At 35.0% G+C, this 16,147-nt stretch overlaps 1 protein-coding gene across 1 annotated transcript; it reads right to left on the bottom strand.

Moving 5' to 3' along the window:
- Window positions 1–5,672: 5,672 nt before the first annotated feature.
- LOC123319162 (insulin-like growth factor-binding protein complex acid labile subunit) lies at window positions 5,673–15,422 on the bottom strand. The gene is made up of 2 exons (XM_044906021.1): window positions 15,298–15,422; window positions 5,673–8,186 (listed from the first exon to the last, which is right to left on the bottom strand). The coding sequence occupies exon 2, from the start codon at window positions 8,183–8,185 to the stop codon at window positions 6,287–6,289; it is 1,899 nt and encodes a 632-aa protein (XP_044761956.1). The 5' UTR covers window position 8,186; window positions 15,298–15,422; the 3' UTR covers window positions 5,673–6,286.
- Between the last annotated feature and the right edge of the window lie 725 nt (window positions 15,423–16,147).

Below are 16,147 nucleotides of genomic sequence, written 5' to 3' on the forward strand. Positions count from 1 at the left end.
TACTATGAACAAATGAATAGTAGAGTGTGAGGAGTGTTTTATTCTCCCTAAACTGTGTACTATTGCGAACCACGAAGCCCAGCATTTTATTTGCACTATTTACAACATTTTCAATGTGCTGATCGAGCAAAAGCTTATAGTCCAAAACCACTCCCAGATCCGAAACACTCACCACCGATTTGATGCCTGTATTATTTATGGAATAGCTAAAGTCAACAATCCGGGCATTCCTGGAAAAAGATATTTTGCAACATTTCTCGAAGTTCAGGAACAAGGAGTTCTCCCTACAATACTGTTGGAGTCTCTCTAGATCCTCCTGTAATCTCAGGCAGTCCCGAAGAGTAACGATAGTCCTGAAAAACTTTAAGTCATCTGCGTAGAGGAGAAACCCAGAGGATTGAAAACAGCTACTGATGTTGTTAATATATATTAAAAATAGCAGTGGACCCAAATGAGTGCCCTGCGGGATACCAGACGTATTCCTGAACATTCTCGATCTGCAACCTTCAATAGTGACGTACTGAGAACGGTTCAATATGTAGGATTCATTTGAACCTCAAAAGATTACCGCAAATACCTACCTCAGCAAGACGACGAAACAACAGAGTGTGGGATATTTTATCGAATGCCTTAGAGAAATCTGTGTATATAGTATCAATTTGAATACGAGAGTCAAGATTCTGCTGTATTCCCTCCAGGAAACAAACCAAATTTGTTTCAATACTTTTTCCTCGCATAAATCCATGTTGTTCATCAATTATCAAATTTTTGACATGATGGAAAATATACCTATAAATTAAGGATTCGAATAATTTCGGTAGAGCTGAGAGCATGCTAATAGGACGATAATTTTCTACGTGATGCTTATGACCTCCCTTGAATACAGGGACAATATTCGACACCCTCCACCTACTCGGGAAAACTGAACTCTTCAGCGATTTGTTGAAAATAATATGCAGCGGGCGTGCTAGTGTGTCGGCGCACTCTCTCAAGACGATGGGGGGGATCCCATCAGGCCCTGGACCCTTCGATATCTTGATCAATTTCATAGCATCCGAAATCTCATCAATGTTCAACTGTAATGATGACAAATAATTCGCTGCATAACAATTTCCAATGAACTCCCGACTCTGTGATCGGTTGGGCAGCGGCGGCACTTCGTAAATGCTCTTAAAAAAGGTTGCGAACGATTCTGAAATCTCCGCTGCCGATGAAGCGCGAATGCCGCCTAGATACATTTGGCATGGAATTTTACCATGCTTTTTCTTGGTCGAGATGAAACTGAATAACCGCTTTGAATTAAGAGAGCTCTGACTCTACAACATTTAAGTAATCGTCGCAATCTAACCTCATAGAACGCTTGGAGAGCGTCCGTAGTTCTCGAAACCTCATCAAATCTCCCGCACTATTATAAACTTTCTACTTTACATTATATTTATTTTTTCTCTTAATTAAATCAATAAATAGTCTTATGTGAATAATAGAGCGGATAGTTGTGTCCTTTCTTAAACTTACGTACATTATTCATTAGAATATGGTTTAGAACATCATAAAACGTATTAACATCATTGTCAACATCATCATTTATCAAAATAGACTGCCAATCAACATCAGAAATTTGCCGATTTAGTTCAGAATAGTCAGCACGTTTATAATTCAGTAACTTATCCTGACAACTATTCAACAAGTATCTCTCCCTATTGACATCCAACAAAAATTCCAGACAGGGATGGTGAGAATCCTCGCTCACGAAAGGCATTTCAGCTCGAGAAATTCCCTTTATCTTACTTTTATTACAAAGTACGAGATCAAGCACTCTGTTTGAGGAATTGGGAATGTTGTTGAATTGCATCAGCTCTGCGAAAGCCAATGCATCAATTATTGCAGAATAGTTGCTCTCAACATTTGATGGTACCCAGAAAGATTCAGATTCATCGCCCACCCAGCTCACAGTCCCCACAAATCAAAGTGTACAATCCTGAATTTTACCTTTGTTAACTTCTAATTTATTTACAAATGACGACAAAGCATATTCGTCCCCTGGTGGTAAATATACACAACATATATACAATCTAACATTTCCTATAGTAAGTAACAGCCATAGATCTTCCGCATCGCTGTTGAAATCGGGCAGAACTGTCACATTAAATCCGTCTCGAATTGCTATAAAAACACCACCTCCCTTCTTGAAGAGCAACTATCCGACCGATCCCTCCTGAATATAGAGTAATTTTCAATGTCTACAATTTCAGAATCAAATATATAACTTTTGAGCCACGATTCCGTAACGAAAACAAGGTCATAATTACCCAACTGTAAATTAATCTTGAAGTCCGTTAACTTGGTGCGCAAGCCACGCACATTCTGGTAGCAAACTTGTAACATCATCTCGGCAGATATGAATAACAAAAAAAAAAACATTAAAACAATCAACAATTAAGTCCTCAGAGCTTAGTCAAATCAGCCACACAATGAACCCGAAGAATCCTGTCACCATCATTTTTACGCACAAGGATGCCGCCATTCTGAACCCATATATATTTGTATTTTTTCTCTTTAGCTGCCTCTCTCGCTTCCTTGAATAAAACCTTATTTGCGGTCGTCAGGTGCTCATTAACGTAGAATCTCCGGGAAACATTGAGCAACTCTAGCCCCGGTTTTCCACCCATGGCCATCCTCTTAGATTTCACAGCTGACAAAAAAGAATCTCTGTCGATCTTCCTATTGAATTTCACAACGATATTCTTGGGTTTGTTCTCTAGCCTTGTTGGTACGCGCGTTACAGCATTCACAGAATGATCTGTCACTTCGTGTCCGATGTATTGTCCAATTTTTTTACAATATCGATCAAATTTTCGTTTTTCTGTTCGGGGACTTCCATGATCTCGACATTATTGTTCCTCAAATTCTGCTCCATGCCATTAAACCTAACCTCCATAATCTCAACCTTCTTCTTCAAAGATTCATTCTCCGCCTTCAATATGTTCGTCGCTTTTATTGCATCGTCCAGTTTGGACTTTTGCTCGAAGTCAGACACCTTATTTGAGCAAAAATCCACTGAACATCTTTGAAGTTGCATGTTATATTTATTGCAACTCAGGCTCTTTCAAACGTAATGAAGAGATTCATAACATAAATACACGACGAAAAGGATTAATTCATACCCAGGTTGCAAAATACAAGGTTGCTCAAAATGCTCCTAACTATATGGGACCGCGTATTTTCAATCATTTATCTGAGAATATTAGGTCAAGTTTAACGCTTAAGATGTTTAAGAGACATCTTAAAGCATTTTTGTTACAAAAATGTTTTTATACTGTTCAGGATTTTTTTGACTGTCCTGTACCTACAGTAATATAATTTTTTATATTCTGTACTTATATTTCAATTTTAAGAGTTTTTGACGTTCCTGACACAATGTAATTATTGTCTTGTGGGAAATAACTAAAACATAATCTGCATTCATTTTGTATAAATTACATAGACGATATTCTGATATTCTCAAAAACATTTGAGGAACATTTGGTTCATTTATAAAAGCTATTGCAAGCAATTTATGATGAAAGTGTTCAACCAAAACTTTTGAAATGTGATTTTGGTAAAAGCTCGATCAAATATTTGGGTCATTCAATCAAAAACAATTAGGTACTGCCCATGAAAGATAATTTAGTGCCTATTCGAGAATTTCCTACAAAAAGATGAAAAAGAACGCACGCCAATAAGCAACAAACCGCCAGTAAAAGTATCACTGAACCAAAATGGCTAAACAATTACAGTCTAATTTAAATATATTCCCCTCTGAGTAGCCCTACCATTCTATATTTAGGAGCTGTTATATATCACTTTAAGATGTTAGGTGTCTTCTTTGAAGTCACCGATAAACAGTACTTTAGGATTCTGCAGACTCAATACTCCTTGCAGACGCTGTATGGTTCATTGGTTTCTCATGTTTCCACATCTACTTTTCACCAAAATGAAATCTTTCTTTGAGATTTTTCCGCCACTTTCATTGTTACAAAAACAGTGCTATGAAAACGCGTCTATATGACGCGTTTGAATTTTTCACTAGTTGTAGGAGTGCATTATTGATCTATATTTTGACCACATTTCTCATTTATTATTGTAATAATTGTAGAAATTCAAATAAATAATTACTAATACTTTTATTATTATCAGTCAAACAACTGAATAATCAGAATATATTGAATGATCCTAGTAAATATCTATTGTGATTAGTGCAATATTATTCAGTTGTATTGTGATGATTTCTTTGGGTGTGAAGGATCGATTGATACAAAGACACTCTTCGCGCTTATGCCCTGAATATAAAATAAAAGCGAAACGTTAGCTTAGTAGCAAAGAATGTTCTTGTTTCAATCGATCCTTCACACCCAAAGAAATCATCACAATACAACTGAATAATATTGCACTTGATAATTGCATAAACATGTCAAAATTTGTCTAGTACCACTAAAATTGCCTATAAGTTCTGCGTAATTTAATTATAGCACAATTCCCAGAACGTTGGAAATGTCCCTCGTAGATGAAGTATTTCACGATGCAAGTAATGAAGAAGATAAGGCCATTAAATAATCGACGCACTGAGTTAGCATTTTCAATTTCACACATTTCTTTAGATTTTCAATGTGTGTTTTATCTTTGCAATTTGTTGTTGTATTTTGGCTCCCGTTTTTCTAAACAATATCCACAAAATAGGATCAATTTCAAATTACTAATTTTTTACATGAAATTTCTGCTTGACGACCTTTATGTATCCGTTGTTGTTGCGAGTAATTACACTTTTACATATTCATAGAATTGAAGCCATCTGTTCGTAGGATGAGACCGTATGCTGAAGATTTTTCCATTCGTCTTTATAACTTAGGTACAATAATGAATGATATGTCAGTCAAAAGTGATGTACCTTGTGCATGAAGATGTTGGTGGCGCTTTTTTACATACATGTTAGCTCTTATTTTAAGAGACAATATTCAGGAAAAATCATAATTGGTTATAAACCGCGAGAAATTTTGCGAATCTACGCTAGGTGTTACCTAACTCAGGTAATAATACTTTTAGGACGTTTGTCTTGAGAATGCGACCGTCTGCCAATGTTTTCTTTCTGAACAATCAGTGATATATTAATTGAAAATTTGACACAAAAATGACAGTGGTAACTTATGAGAAAGTAGATGGCGTCTTTTTGCTATATTTGACAGTCTGGTCCAAAATAGGGACCACCCCTGATGGCAGACGCTTACTATTTCAATTCAGTTAAGATCCTAGACCATTTTTACACAACATTCATCTTGGTTATAATTGAGAGGTTCTAATCGGTTCTTTCTCATTTTTTCAATTTTTGTTATCCAATAAGGTGACCACTCACGCACGGCAGATGGACGGTTTCAAGTTCACATTATAAAGTTGAACCAAAATACCAATCCAAACCTTTGGTAACTTATGAGGACAACTGCGATAATCTCCAACGTATGCTTAGTTTTTGAAAACAATAAATCTTGAATTTTTCTTCTTGTGTTGAATCTGTAGGAGACGAGAACCCTTTAAAGCGTCAAAACAAACTTCTTCCAATGTGCTATGACACGCAACATGCAATCAAACCTTTCATTGTGTCATTCCCATTTGAGGATATAAGGTGATTTTATGTACAAAAGTAAAAGGATAATTTTTATTGAATAACTGAAGAAATCCAAATTACAAGGATAAGGTATGTCGCTTATTCCATTAAATGATTTCAGTAACTTATTGAAAATATCATGTGAATTCATGACAATAAAGAAGATAATTCGAAATCTATGAAACGAATGGGTTGAAGTTGAGAATTGTATAATCAAGATAGCAGAAACACAATACAATTTTACACACAACTCAAAACAACTCCAGTTCACTTCATGAAAAAACATCCGATATCTAAAAAACAAATGTTTGAATTTTGTCAGAAAATGTATAATGCACTTTACCATTCGAATCAACTCCAAATAGTCCAAATACTGATGTTTATTGACCTCTATGAACATACAGAAGAAACTGATTACACAAGTAGAAAAAATAAATTGATGAAAGTATTCCTAATTTGCTTTCGTTCAAGAGGGTGCAGCTTAGTTTACGTTATTTCAACAGCATTTGTTCTTCTGGCTCTCCTATAACTGCATATGTCACACATTCTGGGACGATCAAAAAATGAAATCTTGACATAATCACGAATATTGGTGAGGTTACTCTTCAAGGATCTATAGTTAATTGCATTCAATTTATCGATTATAGACTTTTAACTTGACAAAACGGGTAGTTCCACGCTAACTCTTCTTTTCTTCCTTTTGGAGTCTAAGTAAATGAATACTATTTTGATGATCACAAAAATACATATGGAAGTTGAGAAACCAACAACGATTAATATGTTCATTTGATGTAAACAATTGGTCAATCTTTGTTCCATAGTAAACATAGATTTATTAAAAGGGAGATCTTGATGCTGCTCGGTTTTTAAAAGTTGACTCTTGGTGGTCTCTGTTTTTTTTCTATACACAATATTGTGCAAAACATCATGTAAATTAACAAATTCTGACCTGATTAATATATTTTGCTCTTCAATTTTCGTTTCCAGATAGGTTTCAAGTTTTTTCGATATTTCTTTCTTCAGGCTCTCCACTGTTGATTTTTCTGATATCAAATAATTCACCAAAGTTTTGTTAAAACCTTCTGTGAAATTTTTGCCATAATTCCACAAATCTTTCCAAAAAGTGGCTGACTGATCGCTTGTCGCTATAACACTATCTGTTTGATTTTGCATTTGTTTGGCTCTCTCATGAATGCAAGGAAGACCTTTTATGTTTTCAATGGAATAATCTTCTTCATAGACCAGAGAAAAATTTCTCAGTTTAGACTGTCGGAATAGTGAAGAAACAACGTTACAAGTGAAGTTATTCCCGTCCAGGAAAATTTCTTGGAAATTGTTGATATGGGTGAAAAATTCAGAATCCCAATAATCCAGGTTATTTTGACTGATATCTAAGATTTTCAGATCGCTCAAGGGAATAAGAGGGTTTGGGTCTAGTTCCCCAAATGTTATTCTACTTAAGTTTAGGTACTCTATATGGTTAGCTTTACTGAAAATGCCAACTCTCAATCCGCTCATTTCGTTTTGAGATATATCTAGTTTGAGAAGATTCTCCAAGCTTACAAACACATCAAGTGGTGTTTCAGTAATTTGATTTTTTGATACGTTCAATGTTGAAAGGGAACTTATATTATCCAAGAAGGTCAAGCTAGTGATATTGTTATTCGCGATGTTTAAATTGGTTATAGTCCTAGGAAAGCAGGAATTGTTGATATAAGTAATTGCGTTGTCTTGCAAAAATAGGGAAACTATATTTGTATTGTTGAAACACTCCGGGATGCTTTCAATATTATTATGATTCATGAATAGAATCTCGAGTTTACTCAACTGTTGAAAGTGTATATCAATTGATGTCAGATAATTATGAGAAAGAATAAGATTCTTGAGATTCACCAATGGGCTCAGAAGATTGTATGGAAGAGAACGTATTTGATTCGTGCTTAAATCCAAGGTTTCTAAGGAGGTCAAACCAAGGAAAGCTTCTTCTGCTAACGTCTCAATTTTATTATTTTTCATATCAAGGATTTGCAGTGTCGATAAGGTATTCAAGCACCCACTTCTTATTTCTCTTATATCGTTATACTCCAACTGTAATGTCCTTAGTCTTTGAAGTCCCGCAAAAGCACCTACTTGTAAATTTTGTATTTTCGAACTGTTCAAGTATATGGCATCCAGATGCGGTGTCTTTTTGAAAAAATTGATGGGTATAGTGGATAATTTACTTGAAGTGAATGTTATATGTTTGCACTCTGCTTCCGGGCAAGTCTTGCCAGACAGTATTGAATTTTCACCTAGATGCAAGCACACCACAGATACCGAAGAAATTCCTAATTGTTCAACTTCATATCTTCCTTCATAACGGTTCCAATACTGATTTGTATTATATGAAATATGTCGATTGCAATAACAATCCGAGTCTAACATATAACCTGCACAACTTTGGTCGCAAACATCGCATTCTTCTGTTGCCTCAACTAGTACTAACCCCCAATTAATAAACAAGAGGCAACCAATGATCAACAGCAATCCATTTCCTCTGGAGCTACTCATCCTGTAAAGAAAATCTCGATTAAATTTAATGGAGACTTTCAGATGAAAATTATGTGTTCACGAGAGAAATGATATTCAATGTTTTAAGCGGTCTCAGTTTTTCTGAATTTATTTTCATTCATATTGTTATTCATATTATATTATCCTGATTTTCTAGGTACCGAAGTACCCCTCAGAAGCTCTGTGGTTTGTACGAGTTCGGAGAATCAGTTGTGTTCTGTGTAGGCTTTATTACGCCACCTTAGACATAGCACTGTTAATGTGAATCCAAAAAAATCTCCGTTGTGTTTTGAAATTGTCACTTCAATTGTGATTTAATACGTTGATGATCAGTGTTTAGCAAATTCATGAAATTTTCAGTGTTGAACACGTCTATTTCTTCACTTCAGACTCTTTGTTTTCCGAACCTAATTTTAGTATCCAAAATTTTAGTGATGTCTCAAAGAAATATTGCTGCCATAGAAAGTCAACTGATAATAATCCATTATTTTCGGAATCAGGGGATAGAATAATGATAATTCCAAATACAAACATGATACGAGAATTACACTACAAATATGTTTAAATACTGGAACAAACAAAATACCACAGGAGCTGTAGCTAAGCTAATGCTTGTACGTGGTGTGTGAATTTCCAATCCTCGAAACCAGATTATACTGTAACATACAAAATAACCTCCTTCAGGAAAATTTGGTGTATTCTGAAAGAAACCGGCGTGAAGTTGTCCTGAAAAAGAGTACATCCGAAGGTTCATTGGCGTGCGGGCTCACATATCCTGTGTTATATCGTGATCTTCATTGAATATATTTACTTGAGATTTAGTTTGGAATGATTGAGGCAGAATGATTCGCCCTCACATTCAATCTTTTTCAAGTGAATCCAACTAGTAAATAGGAAACATTAATTAGGTATCTTGATTGATTTCTATCATTAATACCAATATTTCAATGTTAACTGAGACAGGGTGATCGCTGAAATGAAAACAACTCTGGCTAGATAATTTGAATCCCATATGAATATATTGAGGAAGGATGTTGAAGTTTTAAGAGATATCAATGTCGATTTCGTAAGATATTAACTTCGGAAAATTAGTCTATCATCAATAACGACAACGCTGTTTCCTCAAAGAAAGGTATACAGGGTCTTTCACGAGGAACCTCACCCATATTTATACGGGAAACTACTGAACGTATTTGCATGAAACTCAGCACTTATAAGTATTTCACGAAGCTGATGAAATCTAAAATATTTTCAAGGCACGAGCACCTCCGGTTTTTCCGGAAATGACGTCAACTTCCGTTTTTCAAATTAGAACACCATTTTTTTATTGCAGAAATAGATTCCTTAAAAAATTTCAAGTTATTTTGATGTAACATTTTTCAGTTTTGGTTGGAAAATTCTCTCTGAGCGGGAAAATTCGAAAAAAAAATCGAAAATAGAGCTCCGCTGAAACAAGAATAACTTCGAGGTTTTTGGATGGAAAATTTTCATTTTTGGGATTTTTCAAGATGTAAGATTGATGTATCCACTTTAAAAATCGAAATCGCGATTCATGATACAGGGGGTGAAAAAATCGCTTTCAAAGTTAGGGATGACAAAATCGTGAAAAATCAATTTTTTCAAATTAGAACCCCATTTTTTCATGGCAGATATTGAATCTACGTTGAAAAATAATGTGAGTGTATGCATCACACCCTTGCCCTAAAGTGGATATTTTCTGAGTAATTCACAAAAAACTGTTTTTCGTCTTGAATTTTCAGCTATTTCTTTTCCCTTCACGACAAAAAGATGAAATTTTCAGGAATTGTTACTTAAACCATGTTTTAGATTTTACTACCCTAATATGCAAGAGAAAAAAGTTACAGGTTGTTCCTAAATAGATGGCGAATTTTGATTCGAATTTGTATCGGAAACCTCTTTATTTCAACTAATCGGCCATCGGTTTTCTCTCCAGTGATAAATAAATAATTCCTTATGAACCATATGCAAAAACTTACCATGTTTTACATTCTTTTTTTTAATGATAGATATCATTAATTACATCTGCCAAATTCCTCTTTATTCAGTAGCATTTTGTGTTTATTATTAATTTGGTGATAATTCGTATTAAGTTATAAAATCGATCAGTAGCCTAATTTTACCAATGAAGATTATTTAAATCTCATTCTACTTCATGGAGAATGTAATAAAGTTGTAGATAGAACGATTCGACTGTTCATTGAAAGGTTTCCTGACCGACCCAGACCAACGAGAGATACCATTAACAGAACCCTGACAAACTTGAGAAATGTCGGATCTTTCGTTGAGAAAACTATACACAGAGAAAAAGGTGTAGTAGAAGATGAGAACAACGAAATTACAGTTCTTGCATATTTTCGTGTGAATCCTCAAAATTCTCTCAAAGATGCCGAGATTGATCTGGGATTATCTCAATCGAGTGTTTGGAGAATATTAAAAAAACATAAAATGCACCCATATAAATTCAATAGGGTACAGCATTTGAAGGAAACTGATTTCGTCAGGAGAACAGAGTTTTGCGAAGCTATGATGATTCGATTTCAAGAGAATGAAAACTTTTTGGACTGTATAATTTGGACAGATGAATCTAAATTCACAAAGAATGGTTCTTTCAATAGGCATAACAGTCATTATTGGGATGAAGAGAACAACCACCACTTCAGACAATGGAACTTTCAAGAGACCTGGAGTTTCAATGTTTTTTGCGCCATCAAAAATAATGCAATTCTCGATGTTCACATTTATGATGGGACTTTAACTGGTAAGATAGAACACTACACATGTTTGCATTATTTAAAGAATGTTCTCCCTTAGGAGATAGATATTCTGACATATTAACTCAAATAATTGAGCCGCTAGTACAGAACCATAATGACTTATGGTATCAACAAGATGGCGCGCCTCCACACAATTCACTCAATGTGTCAAATATCCTCTACAGGCTATTTGAAGATCGATGGTTGGCGAACAATGGTCCACATCTTTGGCCACCACGTTCTCCCGATTTAACTCCTTTAGACTATTATGTTTGGTGTAGGATAAAAAATATTGTCAACTCAACTCCCCTAACTGATAAAGAGGACTGCATAGAACGAGTCAGAAATGCGTTCAGGTTTGTTTAGATTTTTAGATTCATAGTTTTGAAACTCAATTTGGTTTTTAAACACTTTTGCAGATGTCTTCCTCCCGATGAAATAAGAAGAGCAACGCACGAAGCATTCCTGAGACGTATAAATAAATGTCTAGAAATTAACGGTCATAACTTTGAGCATCTTCTCTAGTTATAACTGCGAGAGTTTGCCATGGTTCTCCTAATAGTAACTTGAGGTCGGTTTCAAGAAGGGGTGAAAAATCTACAGCATGGTTCAAATAACAGTTCCTGAAAATTTCATCTTTTTGGCGTGAAGGGAAAAGAAATAGCTGAAAATTCATGACGAAAAACAGTTTTTTGTGAATAACTTAGAAAATATTCATTTTAGGGCAAGGGTGTGCTGCATACAGTCACATTATTTTTTTTTGTAGATTCAATATCTGCCAAAAAAAATGGGGTTCTAATTTGAAAAAATTGATTTTTCACGATTTTGTCATCCCTAAATTTGAGAGCGATTTTTTCACCCCCTGTATCATGAATCGCGATTTCGATTTTTAAAGTGGATACATCAATCTTACATTTTGAAAAATCCCAAAAATGAAAATTTTCCATCCAAAAACCTCGAAGTTATTCTTGTTTCAGCGAAGCTCTATTTTCGATTTTTTTTCGAATTTTCAAACCAAAACTGAAAAATGTTACATCAAAATAACTTGAAATTTTCTAAGGAATCTATTTCTGCAATAAAAAAATGGTGTTCTAATTTGAAAAACGGAAGTTGACGTCATTTCCGGAAAAACCGGAGGTGCTCATGCCTTGAAAATATTTTAGATTTCATCAGCATCGTGAAATACTTATAAGTGCTGAATTTCATGAAAATACGTGATAAGGCCAGATAAGGAGTTCTTGTGTTTTTATCTGAAGTAGGAGGAAGTCGTTTAAGGTTGGCAGTAAAATGATCCCTTTGGAGGAGCTTTTAGACGAGAAGATGTGGCCGGATGGTGTTACCATTTGTCAGTTTCGGAGCTTCCAATAATAATAGAAATTTACCTAGTAAGAATGTTGTCATGAATCTCGAGTTGGCAATTACTGGTAAGAGTTTAAATAATGGAATGTCTTGTATTATCAAAGTATTAGGGGTCTCAGAACCAAGACAGTTAATTTCTAAAAATTTTCGTGTTCATGTAACTTTGATATTATTTTGTTAACGGAAACTTGGTTGTCATCAGATGTTTCCAATTCTGAGCTATTCGATGATAGATACTCAGTGTATCGTAAAGATAGCGATTCATCCACGAACGGTAAGATAAGAGGGGTTGGGGCTGCTTTCCGAATCTTACTTCCCGAATTTCATGAATTGGAGAATGTAATTGTGAAAGTTATCCATGGTAGTTTGTCATTATTGATATTAATTTAATCTTTCGGGCATATTCAACGAATATTCAGAATCAAATTATGAAAATGATAGCTTATCAAGTAAACAAATGTTTTTGTGGAATTTCCTATCGTATTCAAATTTGCGACAGATCACTGAGGTATTCAATGACATTCCATTATTTAAACTCTTACCAGTAATTGCCAACTTGAGATTCATGACAACATTCTTACTAGGAAAATTTCTATTATTATTGGAAGCTCCGAAACTGACAAATGGTAACACCATCCGGCCACATATTCTAGTCTAGAAGCTCCTCCAAAGAGATCATTTTACTGCCAAACTTAAACGACTTCCTCCTACTTCAGGTAAAAACACAAGAACTCCTTATCTGGCCATTTTTCTTTACCGTAGGCCAAAAGAATAAACTCGGTAGTAACATCAGACAATCCACGAATCCAGATCCAATTTCTTCCTTTCGGGGCAGATTGTAAGAGCGGGTTGGTATTTCCCTTGCTCTTGACTAAGTCATTCTTAGATTTCATGAATAATTGAGAAACATTTAATGGGGTGGATTATTCTGAGCCTCGACTGGCTTCTCAGCTAAACCTTGCCCAACATTTCCAAATTGTTTTTGACTTAGGAGTTCGTTCCGTTCTCCTGTTCTTCCATGCAGTCGAAGTGAACTCATCACCTGCATCAGCGATCCTGGCGCGGCCCTTCACTGAGAGGTTTATTTCCTTATATCGAGCCATCCGAACCCTTCCTACTGATTTCGCCTATGAGAACAAAATATTTGTTGGCTGATAAATTGGAAAATTGCATCGAATACCAACCGAGAGTGTGGATTTGCAATCAGATGCCAGCCATGAAAAAAATCGACTCTTCCTGTGAAGTATAACTGCTAATGAAAACCGTCAACAAGATTCCCAACTCCTGCATGATAAGAAATATCATCGCTGATGCTGAAATCTGGCACAAGACCGACGTTAATGAATGGCTGTTCTCCCTATCCAATCCAACTCGAATCTCTATCATCTGTGGTGAAGAATCCTTAAAGCAGGAAATTATCGAGAAGATGGGTATTCTAAAGCTCAACTCACATTGCAAGTCATATACTGATCGTACAAGTCTAGAAACGAGCGCAGTACTAGCTTCCGTCAACTCAAGTCATGAAATTCCATCTTCTAGTATAATACAGGACGACTGTTGCCAGAAATTGAAGAGAAATCTCACTGTCCACGCAATTCACATGGAACCAATAAAATTAACACATGTCAACCTCCACGAACCCAAGTATGCTCTACACAAGTTAGCAGAATTCGATGAACAACTCCAACAACGACTGAATAAGCCTTTCATCATTCAACACTCTTCGTGGGTAACAACAGCCCTATCAATTACATGTGGTACCATTTTGCTAATTGTCCTCTACAATTTTATGAAATGGTGTGGATATGTCTCCAGATCTTCAACCAATGCCACAAAAGACCAACACAGCAACCAGTCCAAGTATACTACGATGCAGAACTCCAACAATTACCCAGGTTACTCTGAGACGGAAATCCGAGTATCAAGACCAGAAGACACCTCCAGCAGCGGGTCTCAAACACAGAGAAGAACAAACAAGATATTAAAAATTAATGCTCATTAATTGTTGCAATTTTACATATCTTGTATATCTTACTCTTTACATTTTCTCTAATATCTAGTTCAATTTGCAATGACTTAATTTCTTAATATTTCTATGCTCTCATCTTTGCACTAATTGAATATCCATAATATTTTATTGATTTTAATCTTGCTATTATTGAATAATATAATTAGAATATATATTCACATTTCAATACCTTATGTAAGGTGTCATACTGCTTCAGAATTCTTATTTAAAGATTTTTGCTCTTCTTGTACATCAAAAATCTTCTTTTAGTGGGGAGATGTTCCCACCCTGTATACAAGGGCCCCATTGTTAACAGATTCTTGCTCAAGTCAGCATTTTCCAAAACAATATATAAGTAGCAGCATGACGCTCCCAGTTCAGTTCAGATCGTACCGTTCAGACTCATTCTTCATTCATATCGCATAGTTCAGGTTTTCATTCATATCGTACCGTTCAGACTGATTTTCGTATTATCCAGATCTATTGATATATTTTGTATCTTGTGCCTTCCAAATAAATTAATTGAAAATAACAGTGTGTTATCCTTCGTAAATTGACAATCTGATAGTGTTCATAACTAAAGGTTTTACGGAGCTTTATCTCAATAAAGCTGTACTGGTGACAGCGACCCTGCTTTCTGTTAGTTTTTTTAAAACTAAGTTTGTTCCGAAAGGAATACAACAATATACTTATGTATCAAATGTTGGAAAAAAATAACAAAAAATTTCGAGAAAATTCATGTTCCAAGATATCAATGAATGTTTCATTTGTCTGGCATAAAGAATGTTGATTAAAATATTCGAAACCTTTTTTGAGAAACAATACAAATTCTCTAGATGCTTTCAATGTTTTATGATTCATACCCACTAAAGAGAACGTGTAAAACAGGTTCAATCGCATTTAAAAAAAGGAAACTAATAAACTATAAATAACATATATGAAACAGTTAAAAAAATTGTTTTCAATCTAACCTTCCAGATTCCTATCCAAACTAATTTTAGCACTGTATGTTAAACTGAAGAGGAAATCATCATGAGATGGCACTCTTATTCAATACTGATATAGTTATCAAGCAATAGCGGACAATAAAATGAATCATTCCTATTTCAGTTACTCACAACCCACTAAAATGATAAATTGTGTAGATTCGGGGGAAATAATTTTGACTAATATAGAATCAATTATTGATTATGATATTTATGCTCTCATTCAATATTCTTAATCAATTTCGGTAAATAAATAATGAAGCTTTGAGTAAACTTCATCCCGAAAGATGTATTTTTGTGGACGGAAGATATTCACTTTTAAATTATTCAGATCAGCGCTCGTCGAAATCATCATTTCTTTGAATTCTGTTGTTTCAGAGCTAACGTAATTGGTCAGGTTTTGGCAAAGTCGCTTGAATCTTCTTGTTCAGCTGTCTCCTCTCAGTAAACCATTGGATATATTATTGCGAAGATACTAAAACAGGGAGTATTATGAATCTGAATCCATTTCGTTTATTTTTTATTTACCTGTCAGAAGGCGAACCCTATTTATATTTCCATTGTGGATTGTTTACGCCGTCTATAAAATTTTTCGTTCCTGAATGTGAAATGAAATCTGTAAGAGGATTATAAATTACAAAGAACCCCCTGCAGATATCATCTAATGTTCAATTTCTTGAATTAAATAGCATATGGATTAGTTTTAACAGAGGTAAGTGTTGTTGCCATACAATTCGGCGTAAGACAAAAGAGCGTACAACATCAGTAAAAAAACCCTGTCTCCCAGTGAGTAATGTAGTGAAGATAATAAGCTTTTAGAATACTAAAGGGATTC

The sequence above is a fragment of the Coccinella septempunctata genome, chromosome 8 (assembly GCF_907165205.1).
Source record: "Coccinella septempunctata chromosome 8, icCocSept1.1, whole genome shotgun sequence".
NCBI classification, from domain to species: Eukaryota; Metazoa; Arthropoda; class Insecta; order Coleoptera; family Coccinellidae; genus Coccinella; species Coccinella septempunctata.

Bases quoted from the DNA above. Each gene is read 5' to 3' on its own strand.
- LOC123319162 (XM_044906021.1), bottom strand. From the start codon at position 8,185: ATGAGTAGCTCCAGAGGAAATGGATTGCTGTTGATCATTGGTTGCCTC.